Raw genomic sequence first — 16,085 nt, 5'->3', positions numbered from 1 at the left:
CTCTGCTAACTAACTACAATACTGAACTCCATAATTACAGTGGGGCCAAAAAGTATTTAGTCAGCCACCGATTGTGCAAGTTCTCCCCCTTAAAATGATGACAGAGGTCTGTAATTTTCATCATAGGTACACTTCAACTGTGACAGACAGAATGTGGGAAAAAATCCAGGAATTCACATTGTAGGAATTTCAAAGAATTTATTTGTAAATTATGGTTGAAAATAAGTATTTGGTCAACCATTCAAAGCTCACATTGATAGAAGTTTTGGCTCAAAATCATTCTTTCCTTAACACAGATCAATCGTACTGTCCCCTTAGCAGAAAAACAGCCCCAAAGCATGATGTTTCCACCCCCATGCTTCACAGTAGGAATGGTGTTCTTGGGATGCAACTCAGTATTCTTCTTCCTCCAAACACGACGAGTTGAGTTGATACCAAAAAGTTATATTTTGGTTTCATCTGACCACATGACATTCTCCCAATCCTCTGCTGTATCATCCATGTATCCATTTTGGTATAAACTCAACTCGTCGTGTTTGGAGGAAGAAGAATACTGAGTTGCATCCCAAGAACACCACACCTACTGTGAAGCATGGGGGTGGAAACATCATGCTTTGGGGCTGTTTTTCTGCTAAGGGGACAGGAGGATTGATCCGTGTTAAGGAAAGGATGAACGGGGCCATGTATTGTGAGATTTTGAGCCAAAACCTCCTTCCATCAGTGAGAGCTTTGAATGGTTGACCAAATACTTATTTTCCACCATAATTTACAAATAAATTCTTAAAAATTCCTACAATTTGAATTCCTGGATTTTTTTTTCACATTCTGTCTCTCACAGTTGAAGTGTACCTATGATGAAAATTACAGACCTCTGTCATCATTTTAAGTGGGACAACTTGCACAATCGGTGGCTGACTAAATAATTTTTTGCCCCACTTTAACTAACCAAACAAAAAAACATTCATCAAAATTTACTGTATAACATGGACTTACAGTATATAATGTGTATGGAGAGCCATAGCAAACGTGATGTATTATACAAAGTATGCTGCTAATTCATCCATTTTGTCTTTGGGCTTTCTAGGGGCTCCGCGGCGTCCCCTTCCTCGCCCGCGCCCTCTTCTTGCACCTTTACCTCGGTGCATTGGGTGCCTCATCGTTGCATGTTTAATTTCTACAAGATCCTGGAAGATTGGATCACAAAAAATACAGCCGGTGTGTTGGGTCTCATCCGCAGGAAGTGGGTTGCAGGCCTTACTGAAGTCTACCATTACCAGGGAAGCATCACATGCATTGCAAATATCTTCAGCAACCTATGTGGAAAACAAATAACAAAAGGTACATGAGATGTTCATGCTCAGATGTACTGACATGAAGACCACCAGGTTTTTGGCAGAGGAAACTATAAAGCTGCTCATCATTAAAGGTGGCCGCCATGCAGACTTGTAAATGGGGACATTTGACACGTAATCTCACTACTTTAATCACTTTGGAAGATGTTGGTGTCCAAAAGTAGGCCGGTTTGTCGCTTGGATTGCATGTGTATAAAGGTTTGGTGCAGGTAAGACCACTGCCGTCGTGATGACCATTTTAAGGGCCCTCAATCCGTTATGGCCCACACACCCACCAGTTTCAATGAAAAAATTATTATGCATACACTAAACTAATATACATTTATATGAATTAATCTGAATTCTAAACCCACAATTCACTCACATTTCAAATTTAAAAAAATTCAAAAAGCCCTTTGGCCCTTTCATAAAACATGTTTTAGCCCACACCGCTGAACCTTCCTCCCATGTTTCTTCATCATTGGCATTAAATAAGTGCACGTGTACTCTAGTCCAGTGTTTTTCAACCACTAATGTGCCGTGAGACCCAGTCTGGTGTGCCGTGGCCGTGGGAGATGACCTAATTTCACCTATTTTGGTTAAAAGTATTTTTTTGCAAACCAGTTATTATAGTCTACAAATGATGTGTTGTTGATGTTGAGTGGTCGGTGCTGTCTAGAGCTCGGCTGAGAAACCATGTAATACTCTTCCATATCAGTAGGTGGCAGCAGATAGATAATTGCTTTCTAGATGTCGGAAACAGTGGGAGGCAGCGTGCAGGTAAAAAGGTATCTTCTGCCTAAACCAAAAATAAGCAAAAGGCGAGTGCAACCTAAAAAAAAGGCATTGAAGCTTAGAGAAGGCTATGAAGAACGAAACTATGACTGAACTGGCTACAAAGTAAACAAAAACAGAATGCTGGACAACAGCAAAGACTTACTGTGGAGCAAATATGGCGCCCACAATGTACATTCGAACATGACATGACAATCAACAATGTCCCCACAAAGAAGGATAAAAACAATAAAATATTCTTTATTGCTAAAACAAAGCAGGTGCAGGGAATAGCGTTTAAAGGAAGACATGAAACTGCTACAGGAAACTACCAAAAAAAGAGAAAAAGCCACCAAAATAGGAGCGCAAGACAAGAAGTAAAACACTACATACAGGAAAACAAGTCAAAATAAGTCCGGGTGTGATATGTGACAGGTGGTGACAGTACACCTACTTTGAGACAAGAGCTATATCGATGCATGCTTGGTTATGCGTTAAAGTCATCAAACAATTGCGACAACAACGTATTATTGTCAACTGAATTTTGTTTTTTAATGATTTCTGCTGGTGGTGTGCCTCCGGATTTTATCAACGCAAAAAATGTGCCTTGGCAACTCAGTATTCTTCTTCCTCCAAACACGACGAGTTGAGTTTATACCAAAAAGTTCTATTTTGGTTTCATCTGACCACATGACATTCTCCCAATCCTCTGCTGTATCATCCATGTATCCATTTTGGTATAAACTCAACTCGTCGTGTTTGGAGGAAGAAGAATACTGAGTTGCATCCCAAGAACACCACACCTACTGTGAAGCATGGGGGTGGAAACATCATGCTTTGGGGCTGTTTTTCTGCTAAGGGGACAGGACGATTGATCCGTGTTAAGGAAAGAATGAATGGGGCCATGTATCGTGAGATTTTGAGCCAAAACCTCCTTCCATCAGTGAGAGCTTTGAATGGTTGACCAAATACTTAATTTCCACCATAATTTACAATTAAATTCTTTAAAATTCCTACAATGTGAATTCCTGGATTTTTTTTCACATTCTGTCCCTCACAGTTGAAGTGTACCTATGATGAAAATTACAGACCTCTGTCATCATTTTAAGTGGGAGAACTTGCACAATCGCTGGCTGACTAGATACTTTTTTGCCCCACTGTATATGTCACACTGATGCTTTACAATAAACTGGCAACTTGTCAAGAGTGTAGTGCAGCTAGTGCAGCTTATATCATGTTTAAACGTTATTTAACAACAAAACATTAAGTTATTTATTTATGAGTTTTTGTTTAATTTCGTCCAGCCGCAAAACTCGTGCATGCACCTTGTAAACACTGAATACTTTACATTGTATTTAAGTGTCATTTCTTCATCATAGACCCATAAAAGTACATTATATACTGGCAAGAATGTGATGGGTGTACTCAAAGATAACGATAATCTGGGAACATAAACACAGGAAGTGAATAGACTGTTACTGTAGCAATTGCTAAAATTTGGAGAATGCTTAGGATTTAATACATTTTGTTTCTTCCAGACTATTTTCCTTGTGCTAGTGTAAACGTGATGTTCTTTCATTGTATGCAATGTCAAGCATGTGCAAAATAAATCAAATTGATGCCATTACCATGGTGTTATTTTTTATTTTCCTGTAGTGCTTTGTAACTGCTAGAAAAATAGTCACTTAAACGTATTGTTATAATTGTTTTCATATTTCATGTAATACAAAGTCATAGAGGAAAGAAAAGGATAAATAGCGATTATCTTACCTGTACGCGATGTGCATTTTCAAAGAAATGAACAACTACATTGCACCTATTACAGGACATCTTCCATTTCGGCCCGGAGGTTGGATCCAGTACCAAAACTCCACCGTCACACTCCACACACTGTCCAATACCCAGAGCATTGAGAGAGTGCTGGCAGGAAGGATGGGTACATTCATTGCATCCTACATCTAGGAAAAACAGGCAGGATAAAACAACATGTCATAAATTTTATTTCCATCCATCCATCCATTTTCTACCGCTTATTCCCTTTCGGGGTCGCGGGGCGATTGTTATTAAAGACAAAATATCTCAAACTGTATCACTTTGTTGTCCAAACATTCTGCGCCTTCTTAAACTTTTGGTACAGAACCTAAACCCTAGATCAGGGCTATTCAAGTAAATAGTTTTGAGGATCATATTTCCTGAGAGCTACGGACTTATAGTACAAATAAAAATAGACAGTTTTAGGTATTTAATATAAAAATGTTCCTTTCATCCAAATGTTTTTAACTGAACTCACACCGCTAATTGAATAGTCCTGCCCTAGAGGAAGATCAGAGAAAAAGTGGACCTCTTCATTGCTATGCTAATACTTGGTTAATATTCAAATCACAAAATGCAAATGGAGTCTTGTAGGCGGTTTTTGAATGCTTATATTTTGGATTTCATGGGCGAAATAGAGGACCTCCTGTTGGGTCTGTTAATAGCAGACTTTTTTTCATGTTTTTTTACAAGTTAGAATGCATTAAAAAAAATTCCATTCTCTGTCATGTCCTTCATAATGATTGTGAACGAAGTGCAGTTCTCCTTTAGGTTAGTAAAATAAGGAGCCCAATCCATTTAGCGTGGCTGTCTTCATGAATATGCAGAAAATGCTGATTATGAGAAGACCTACAATACTGGGGGATACAAATAATACAAATACGAAAGATACAAATACAATTTTCAATCCCACGCAGTGTATCAAACAAGGCTGAAATTGTTCTGTGGAGGCCCAAAGTAGCTACTTTAGATTTAGACTGTTACATCCACAGTGCCAGAGGAAGCGCTACTGCAGGTCCCTTTTGCCCACAGCCATAAGACTTTCCAGCACACTTATGTGATGTTTTTTTATAGTGTGCAATACAGATGTTACTGTTTTTTAGTTGTGCTTTATTTTCTATTTATATTAGGGAACAATAAGTAGTATTCATTACATTTTTTTTGCTTTTCCATTATGCTTTACTTATTTTACTATATATAAAACCCTGCAATACAACAATGTAATTTTGCCATCGTGGGATGAATAAAAGTCTATCCTACCTTACTACCTAGTAAAAAAAAACACTTTTAGTACTTTAGTAAAAAGGAAGTTCTCACTTTTTTTCATGTCCCTGAAAGGCGGTTTGCTGAAACAGTAGGGGCACAATGGATAACTTTTGCCTCGGGCCCCAGAAGTCCAAAGCACTAGCTCAAAGTCATCCAAAGGACAGCGAAGCTCCTTGTACAACTTGATGGCTCCATTCTGGGGAAGACTATATGTTTCATCACAGTGGGAGCAGTGGAGACGACTAGGTTTGGCCTGCAAGGACAAAGATTTTATATAGAATTAGTATAATCACAAAGTATAAACAAAAATTTGTGAAATTTCACATATTCATTGGTACAGTTATGGTACAGTTAAAACACCTTTAGAATTGTGACAGTAACATGACTCCACTAGTGCAGCCATTTTGACAAACATTTCAAACTCACATTCAAATTAACAGGCACTTTAAAACTGGATTACAAAATTGATATATATATATATATATAAGAGGTACAAAATGGATGGATGGATATATATATATATATGTGTGTGTGTGTATGAATATATATATATATATATATATATATATATATATATATATATATACATATACATATACATATATATATATATTAGGGGTGTGGGGAAAAATCGATTCGAATACGAATTGAATTGTTTACGTTGTGCGATTCAGAATCGATTCTCATTTTTAAACTATCGATTTTTTTTTTCAATCAATCCAACAAAACACTCCACAGCAATACCATAACAATGTAATCAAATTCCAAAACCAAACCTGACCCAGCAACACCCAGAACTGCAAAAAACAGAGCAATTTAGAGGAGATAAACACGACACAGAACAAACCAAAAGTAGTGAAACAAAAATTAATATTCTCAACAACAGTATCAATATTAGTTATAATTTCAGCATAGCAGTGATTAAAAATCCCTCATTGACATTATCATTAGACATTTATAAAAATAATAAAAAAGAACAATAGTGTCACAGTGGCTTACACTTGCATCGCATCTCATAAGCTTGACAACACACTGTGTCCAAAGTTTTCACAAAGATAAAATAAGTCATATTTTTGGTCCGTTTAACAGTTAAAACAAATTTACATTATTGCTATCAGTTGATACAACATTGTCTTTTACAGTTATAAAAGCTTAAAAAAAAAAAAAATCTACTACTCTGCTAGCATGTCAGCAGACTGGGGTAGATCCTGCTGAAATCCTATGCATTGAATGAATACAGAATCTTTTTGAATCGGAAAAATATTGTTTTTGAATCGAGAATCGAATCGAATCGGAAAAAAAAAAATCGATATATTATCGAATCGTGACCCCAAGAATCGATATTGAATCGAATCGTGGGACACCCAAAGATTCCCAGCCCTAATATATATATATATATATATATATATATACATATATATATATATATATTTATATATATATATATATATATGTGTATATATGTATGTATGTGTGTATATATACATATACAACCATATACACACATATACATACACACATATATACATACATATATAAACACATATACATACACACATATATACACATATATATATACATATATATAATTTCATTATTTATTTTTTTCCTCTGTTTTTGTTACCTTTCTGTATTTAAGATTATCTAATAAAATAATACAAGTAATATAACATATCATTGTGTTGGTGGCGGAGTTTGGGCGGGCAATCTTTTTTGGGGGGACCGTCTCTGTCCAGCACACACGAGAGCAGTTTGATCTCATGATGATCTAGCTTCCGCTGCCGGTGATTTGGCCTGTGTGTATGGGAAGGTCAACGGAACTAGTGGAGTGTGGATAGAGAGCGATGGCTCAGAAAAATAACGTCAAAGTGGAAAGACGGCAAAGTGCTCCAAAAAGATGAGAGAGGTTTTGCGATCCTTCAAAATTGAAAAACAAACATTGTGGTGAAATGTTTGCATTGTCAAACAGAGCGGGCATTGCACAATATAAAATACATTAATGATACAACATTACCAGAAATTACCCTGCATATTTAAGAAATGCAACAAGGTAAACATCTATTTAGGCAGATAATGCCATTTTATATGTTTGACTTGCATTACAAAGGTTTTATTCAAACACATGTGAGGACATGTTAGCATGTGCATTTTGAATGTGAATCCTATCCAGGTGCAATAGTTTTGTGTCCAGACAAAGTACAGCAGGCCCTTTAGCCTTGGTAATAACTACTAACTAAGGCTGAAGTGTTAGCTAAAACTGTCAGAAAGCTACACAAAATACTAGGGATAACCCTGCATCCAGACGACGGCACGACACTGGGCATGAAGGACTGCATGAAGGACGGTGCGGCAGAGCGCAAGGGCAGGCCTGGGCCGACACCCGACAAACCAACCAACACAACAACAAACCAGAACGAAGCCGGCAAGTTCGCCAGCCCCGAACACAACCATGTGCACACAGACATAACGCCTGCAATACACCTGACAACCAGCACCACTCGATCCAATGAAAGTGACCAAAAAAACGTGACCAACAACCACATGCCAACAGGACCATGGAGACCAGTCAATGCCAGTACGCCAGTCATCCCAAACGACAACACGCAAAAAAGATACATCAACACTGTTAACATGTTTCTCCATTTACTGGGTTAACGCATGCGCAGTGTTTATGGGCGGGAAGTGGGGAGCAAGTGTTTCCGGTTTTTCCTCTGTGCAGCAGTTGATTAAAAGTAGTAAACCGGAATAGACATTTTGTTTATTCACCTATATTTAATAAACACCTCCACCACTAAAAGACTCCACTCCCAAAAACGAACCCGCACAAACACAACTTTGCCCAAACAACCAAGACACAGCACCCACACCAAACAAAAGGACAGCGCTGCCTCCGCATCAAGCCACCGACACAGGCCCCACAGCGCGAGGCCGGAACTGACGGGGACAGATCCCGCTCAACAGGAAGCGAAACCTGTGCAATGCCACACAAACTGGAAGTGAAGACAATTGACCACCCAATCCACCTCCAATAAAAAAATTTAAAACAATTAAAAACCTCACACCCTTAGCGAGGTCTCAGCACGGGAATGGCAGGTAACCAGACCACAGTACCCGGAGCCTGCGCCGACTGAGGAGCCACCCGTGTATGTGATGTGGCATTGTACAAGGCCCACAGAGTGTCTACTGCAGGGGTCACCAAACCCAAATTTAAATCTTATTTCAAAGTCTTTTGATTATCTTTTAAAATTATTATTCTGGAAAATCTAGAAGATATAATGATTTGTCTTTGTTAGATTTGACAATTTGTTATATATTCTAACAAAGTGCAGATTGGATTTTAACCTATTTAAACCATTTCATCAAAATTCAAAAAATAAACTTAATCAGGAAAAATTACTAATGATGTTTCATAAAAATGTTTTTAATTTTTTCATAAAGATTCGAAAGAGCTATTTTTTGTCTTCATTTTTTTCGGTTGAATTTTGAATTTTAAAGAGTTGAAAATGAAACTATGTTTCAAAATTTAATTTTCTTTTTTTTTCGTGTTTTCTCCTTTTTTAAACCATTCAATTAAGTGTTTTTTTCATCATTTATTCTCTACAAAAAAAACTTCCGCAAAAGGAAAAAAAATGCACGACGGAATGACGGACAGAAATACCCATCTTTTTTATACATATAGATTTATTTATTAAAGGTAAATTGAGATAATTGGCTATTTCTGGCAATTTATTTAAGTGTGTATCAAATTGGTAGCCCTTCGCATTAATCAGTACCCAAGAAGTAGCTCTTGGTTTCAAAAAGGTTGGTGACCCCTGGTCTACTGTATAGTTAAAATTAGGAGGTCAGCCCTACCTCCATCCCTATTGATGTGTGTACTGTAGCGTGAGGGAGATATGTATGCGGGTGGCTATGGTGGGTCTCTACCATGCCGAGACCCCAAACCTTAATTGCCTAACATGCAGTGAATACAGAGGGATGGACGAGCAGGGGACAAGTCAGGAGGACTGCAGCCCCGCGCCATACATCCCATTCTGTTTCATAATTTTACTGTGAAACAGAAATTGGTGGAAAAACATTTTTACCTGTTATTGACTATGGAGATGTGTTGTACATGAATGCCACTGCTGGTTGTCTCCACAAGCTGGATAGTGTGTACCACGGATCACTGAGATTCATCACCAACTGCGCTCCCCTTACTCACCATTGTGTGTTATACTCAACACCTCAATCATTGGTATGTTTTCATCTACAAAACCATTCTTTGTTTCACTCCATCTTATCTCTCTTGTCTTTTAACAAAAAAACAAGTTCTATTTTGGTTTCATCTGACCACATGACATTCTCCCAATCCTCTGCTGTATCATCCATGTATCCATTTTGGTACAAACTCAACTTGTGTTTGGAGGAAGAAGAATACTGAGTTGCATCCCAAGAACACCACACCTACTGTGAAGCATGGGGGTGGAAACATCATGCATTGGGGCTGTTTTTCTGCTAAGGGGACAGGACGATTGATCTGTGTTAAGGAAAGAATGAATGGGGCCATGTATGGTGAGATTTTGAGCCAAAACCTCCTTCCATCAGTGAGAGCTTTGAATGGTTGACCAAATACTTATTTTCCACCATCATTTGAAAATCAATTCTTTAAAATTCCTACAATGTGAATTCCTGGATTTTTTTTTCACATTCTGTCTCTCACAGTTGAAATGTACCTATGATGAAAATTACAGACCTCTGTCATCATTTTAAGTGGGAGAACTTGCACAATCGGTGGCTGACTAAATACTTTTTTGTCCCACTGTATGTGTGTGTGTGCTATAAGTAGGAGGAGCAGACCAATTAAGTTTTGTGTTGTATCGTTCAACATCCGTGGGATTAAAATGTGAAGTCAACTGAAGGCCATTCATTTTCGCGGCTGCTTCCTTTGCCAAGACGGTGGTCTAAACATAACTAGTCACGTGATGTTTGGAGCGTGACATTTTAAGAGCTTAATTGTAGTAAATATATAAATGCAAACATAATCTGCTAATCACTTCAAGGAATTACTTTAGGAAATTGTGTTTGTTTTTGGTGGGGTTTTTTTTATAATGATTTCCCATACCTTTTAAGTTAATCACATTTTGTATTCAAAAGTGTCATGTGATGTATAATACACAATCAGTAATGTATTTTTTGTCCATGACTCTGACTCATATATTTTTTTCTTTCCCTGGGCTTTGTAGGTACTTCAGACTGGAGAGCTTCCCTGAATAGAAATGACTAATTCATTCTGAACACAAAACAATCTACAGATAAGAGCTAAACCTATTTGAAATTCAAACATAATTGGTACATATTCAATCATTTCATTCATAAAATTATTTATGAGAAAATTCCATCTAGTCATTTATCATCTAAATTATTTTGGGATGGAAATTCAAAAGTTTTTCCGCGACACATAATTAATAGATTTATGCATATCGTGTGTTTCACATCTTATTTACACTCAGCTGTCTATTGGTATCTTTAAAAGAAATGTGATAATGTCACACCAGATATAACTACATTTATACAGTGGGGCAAAAAAGTATTTAGTCAGCCACAGATTGTGCAAGTTCTCCTACTTAAAATGATGACAGAGGTCTGTAATTTTCATCATAGGTACACTTCAACTGTGAGAGACAGAATGTGAAAAAAAAAAATCCAGGAATTCACTTGGTAGGAATTTTAAAGAATTTATTTGTAAATTATGGTGGAAAATAAGTATTTGGTCAACCATTCAATGCTCTCGCTGATGGAAGGAGGTTTTGGCTCAAAATCTCTCGATACATGGCCCCATTCATTCTTTCCTTAACATGGATCAATCGTCCTGTCCCCTTAGCAGAAAAACAGCCCCAAAGCATGATGTTTCCACCCTAATGCTTCACAGTAGGTATGGTGTTCTTAGGATGCAACTCAGTATTCTTCTTCCTCCAAACACGACGAGTTGAGTTTATATCAAAAAGTTCTATTTTGGTTTCATCTGACCACATGACATTCTCCCAACCCTCTGCTGTATTTTCCATGTATCCATTTTGGTATAAACTCAACTCGTCATCATTTTAAGTGGGAGAACTTGCATAATGGGTGGCTGACTAAATGTTTTTTTGCCCCACTGTATATATTATATGGGTTGAGTAAAGGTAGAATGTTTTAAAACATTTTTTTAAAAACACAACAAATTTAGAATGTTATTTAAGTGGAAGTTGATTGTGCTTACCTGGATTAATTTCATAAACCGGTGGCACTTGCCACAACGAGATAATGGTTTTCCTGCAGCAGCAATTGGCGAAAAAGAGACTTCCATCAATTGATCCATACCTGCAGATCAGAGCAGACAGGCATCATTGTCATATAAATAAAACCTAAACGTTTTGAACCCTTTCAAAAAAAAACAACTCAAGGAATCAAATAATCATTACAGTATTTTATGTAATTCACGCATCTGTGACTTCAACCTGCTTAAGCAACAGCGATTATGATTTTTTTTCTGCTGCTGTGGTGAAAATAAAACAAGACAGCAAATAGAAAGGGTCAATTTCACAGGGTTTACGGGTGAGACATTATTAAAGCTGGCCTACCTCATGTATTGCTCGATGTTAAATGATAAATGATAAATGGGTTGTACTTGTATAGCGCTTTTCTACCTTCAAGGTACTCAAAGCGCTTTGACACTACTTCCACATTTACCCATTCACACACACATTCACACGCTGATGGAGGGAGCTGCCATGCAAGGCGCCAACCAGCACCCATCAGGAGCAAGGGTGAAGTGTCTTGCTCAGGACACAACGGACGTGACGAGGTTGGTTGTAGGTGGGATTTGAACCAGTGACCCTCGGGTTGCGGACGGCCACTCTCCCACTGCGCCACGCCGTCCCGTTAAACATTCCGTCAAAAAGCTTGAGGATGTGTGATAGGTCTGCTTTTCTTTAGGTAATGATATTAAGTCTTATATTTGTCAAGGTTTTTAAACAAAGTCATTGGTTTTTGTGGCAGAGATGTCTTTCCTGTCGTCTTCATGTCCATCTTGCACTGTTGATTTGATTTAATTACGTGGCATGCGTCTCGCCGGGAAGCCACCCAAGAGCCCACCTCATAGTGTTGCCGAAGCTAAAAGTGAGCTGACCCAATTGCTGTAGTAGCAGCAGTACTAGCAATTTTTTTTTTTCATGGAAGGCAAACCCGGGAAATGAACAGGACCAGGAAGACGCCAGGAAAGAAAGACAAAAAATGTGATTTCCTGGGAAAAATTGAGAGTTTAATAGGTGTGTTTTAAGGTAAAAATGGTACCTGGCTATTTAGTGATTTATATGTAAGGAGGTTTATATGTAAGAAGGAATACTTTAAATAAATTACAAATTTATAAGGACATCAGTGCAGTGAAGCTAGCCCAAGAGACATGATCTCTTCTCCTGGTTACAACACATGCAGCTGCATTTTGAACTATACAGGGGGGCCTTTACACATTTTCTTTGGCAGCCAAATAGCAGATAGTTGTATAAATTCCAGGCCGGAAGTCACAAATGCATGGGTTACGGTTGTATCTTTTTTTAAATTTTTAGATTTTGCAAGTTAAGAAATGCTGTGCTTGTCACTTCAAAAGGGAATCAAGAGATGATCTTGATGAAGTGTAACAGTGAGGTTACTAACTGTGCTGCATGAGTACCTTTACTTCAAAGTAGTACGATTCAAGTGAAAACTAGTCATCCAAATAATTACTTGAGTTAGACCAAGAAAATATTCCATGAAAAAACTTCTCAAGTATTGAGTAACTTGTGAGTAACTTCTACTTTTTTATTTAGTGGCAAATTTTTATGTTTTTTTGGACTACAGCCTTAGTTCATCAATCAATCATTGTTTATTTATATAGCCCTAAATCACGAGTGTCTCAAAGGGCTGCACAAGCCACAACGACATCCTTGATTCAGATCCCACATCAGGGCAAGGAAAAACTCAATCCAGTGAGATGACAATGAGAAACCTTGGAGAGGACCGCAGATGTGGGCGACCTCCCCTCCCCCCTCCATAAACATAAAGAAACATTTACAATTCACAAACCATGTTCGTGGCTGGAAGTGGAATTCTTGTAGGTTGAAATGCAAACATTTCTATAGACACAAATGACAGCGCATGATAGGGTTTGAGTTTATTTTGAATATGCATACAGATACATAAATATCTTTTTACTAGTTTGTAAGTTAACATTAAAGATTTGTGCAGCCATGTCTGACAATGTCACTTTTTACAGTCAGTATGTTTTCATGCACTAAATTAGTCGGATTTGTACAATAATTATGTTTCTTCTTTACAATATACCATATATACACTATACACATATACATTAGGAAGCAATTGAGCTCATTTCAGCTTGTCTTCCATCTATCCATTTCCTATTGCTTGTCCCTTTCTGAATCAGAATTAGCTTTATTGGCCAAGTATGTTCAACACACAATGAATTAGACTTGGTAGCTATGTGGTGAGGCAAATATACATTAGTAGAATAAAATAATGCGACATGCTAATAATAAAGTAGCGCTAGTGACTGTCAAGCCCCAGATCTGACAGACAACTACACATTTGGTATTTTAATATGTTTAAATTACACTTGTGATGACAATAATGTTTAGAGACTTACAAATAGATCGCTATTTTGGTGAACTGTTTGACTATTTAATGTTCATACAAAATACGCAGTGAAATATTCTTAATTGCTGGTTAACAATTCAATGACGTTGTCTAAATTGTTGTATTTGGAAAATTCTTACAACACTAAATAAAGCATGAATAATGATGTAGATGATTTGAATGAATGAATGCTGTATTTTAGTCCTGTGATATATTTATTATTTTTGTCTGGAGCCTTCATACACACTATTTTTACGCTGTATTAATTTCATTGTGTATACAAAAAAAATTCAAAATTCAAAATGCATCGTTAAGAGGTTTTGTTTAGAGACTTACAAATAGATCGCTATTTTGGTGAACTGTTTGACTATTTAATGTTCATACAAAATACGCAGTGAAATATTCTTAATTGCTGGTTAACAAGTCAATGACGTTGTCTAAATTGTTGTATTTGGAAAATTCTTACAACACTAAATAAAGCATGAATAATGATGTAGATGATTTGAATGAATGAATGCTGTATTTTAGTCCTGTGATATATTTATTATTTTTGTCTGGAGCCTTCATACACACTATTTTTACGCTGTATTAATTTCATTGTGTATACAAAAAAAATTCAAAATTCAAAATGCATCGTTAAGAGGTTTTTGTCCACTGGTTCTCTGCGGCATGTTACGTAATTAAAGTGTCTTCTTTGAGAACATTCTGGCAGTTATTATTTTATCATATTTAAAAATACTGACTTATTTCAGTTTTCTATATCTATGCTTTGTGCTTATTGAGGAGAACAGCCTAACACATACCTTTCTTCTGAGTTCATAGGGGCCGATGACTATCATTTCAGTTTATCATAGTAGTATTACTTAAAAATTAATCTAGTTCTTGAAGTCTTTAAGACCTGCGAGGCATGTTACTGATAGTGTTGTCTGCATAAAAGTACAAATTCAAGTATTTTCTAATGATAAAATAATTTAAAAAGTATTTAGACTGATTATCTTGATCACATGACCATTTAAAGTCCATTTAAACTCACATTCTAATCAGTGATTTGCCTCCCAAATACTGACCGTGTAAGACCTATTAATCCAGAATTTTTGCAAACGTACCAGAGACACAGTCCACAAAATAGTGAAACTTCCTCTTGAAAATGTCCAATGTATGCTGAAGTACTTGCTGGAAGTTGGCCTTTCCAAGTGCAATTAAATTAAGTTGCTTTTCAACAGCACTGCGGATGGTGGGGAGTACCAGTTCTGCATCTGAAAAAATAGACACACAATGAAGATCTTCAAAGTTAAAGTTTCAAATCATTTAATTAATGAATTCAATCAATTAAGGGGGTGGCAGCAGATTATATTATCGCATCCTAACAGAGCCTGGCGGTCCTTTTAAACTTTATTGCTGACCTTTACATGCCAATTGCAGTCCTTAGTTCCAACATTGTATATAAACTTCTCCTAGCAAGAGAGACACCACCAACACAACATATCCTCGTTGTCCACCACACAGGGTGAAGTGCGTTCACGAGTATGGTTGGTCTATGGCAGGTCTATTCAACTACATAGTGAAGAGGGCCGGAGTTTCAAGAACCCAGGGAATTGGGAACTGAACATCGAAATTTGGATGTTTTGCCTGGGATGAGATGGCGACTTGTCCAGGGTGTACCCTGCCTTCCACCCGATTGTAGCTGAGATAGGCGCCAGCGCCCCCCGCGACCCCGAAAGGGAATAAGCGGTAGAAAATGGATGGATGGATGTCAGAAAGTGCCTCCGCAGAGACTTTGAGACTGTGTTTACTTCAAGGGGCTTTTTGCAACATGCCTAGAGGTCGCCTACTTTTTAATGTATTTTACACAGTAAATGCCCTCCTCTTACAGATTTTTCCTACGTAATGACATAACTAAATACGTACGTAACACATGCATCCATATTCCCTTCAGGTGTTGTTAGCTTATAATACCAATTTGGATGGCTAGAGTTAGCTGTCATTAAATGTAGAGCTGCAGTTATCGAATATTTTAGTAATCCAATACTCTATTGAATATCCCGATCGATTAATCAGATAAATCATGTTTGCTTGATTAAAGTTTATTCATACATGTTAAGATGTGCCCTCAATTATTGCGTTTGGCCTAATTGCCTACACACACACACACACACACACACATACATATATATATATATATATATATATATATATATTCATATATATATATATATATATATATATATATATATATATACATACACACACACACAC

The 16,085-nt window shown here is 37.2% G+C and overlaps 1 protein-coding gene across 4 annotated transcripts in view; it reads right to left on the bottom strand.

The window, feature by feature from the left end:
• Positions 1-876: 876 nt before the first annotated feature.
• top3b (DNA topoisomerase III beta) overlaps positions 877-16,085 on the bottom strand; it is a 75,995-nt gene continuing 60,786 nt past the window's right edge. For 3 of the 4 annotated variants that reach the window (XM_061897988.1, XM_061897995.1, XM_061898003.1), the window contains 5 exons: positions 14,936-15,085; positions 11,422-11,522; positions 5,235-5,436; positions 3,876-4,063; positions 877-1,313 (listed from right to left, as the gene is read on the bottom strand). In XM_061897988.1, coding sequence (XP_061753972.1) covers positions 1,035-1,313; positions 3,876-4,063; positions 5,235-5,436; positions 11,422-11,522; positions 14,936-15,085 — 920 coding nt within the window. In that variant the 3' untranslated portion in view covers positions 877-1,034. Of the gene's footprint in view, positions 1,314-3,875; positions 4,064-5,234; positions 5,437-11,421; positions 11,523-13,262; positions 13,313-14,935; positions 15,086-16,085 lie in introns of those variants that run through there. The other variant, XR_009806487.1, reaches the window with a different exon arrangement.

This window comes from Nerophis ophidion, linkage group LG01, assembly GCF_033978795.1.
Source record: "Nerophis ophidion isolate RoL-2023_Sa linkage group LG01, RoL_Noph_v1.0, whole genome shotgun sequence".
Taxonomy (NCBI): Eukaryota; Metazoa; Chordata; class Actinopteri; order Syngnathiformes; family Syngnathidae; genus Nerophis; species Nerophis ophidion.
Note: the sequence above shows the minus strand (reverse complement) of the source record. Positions and strands in the feature narration are given on the sequence as shown.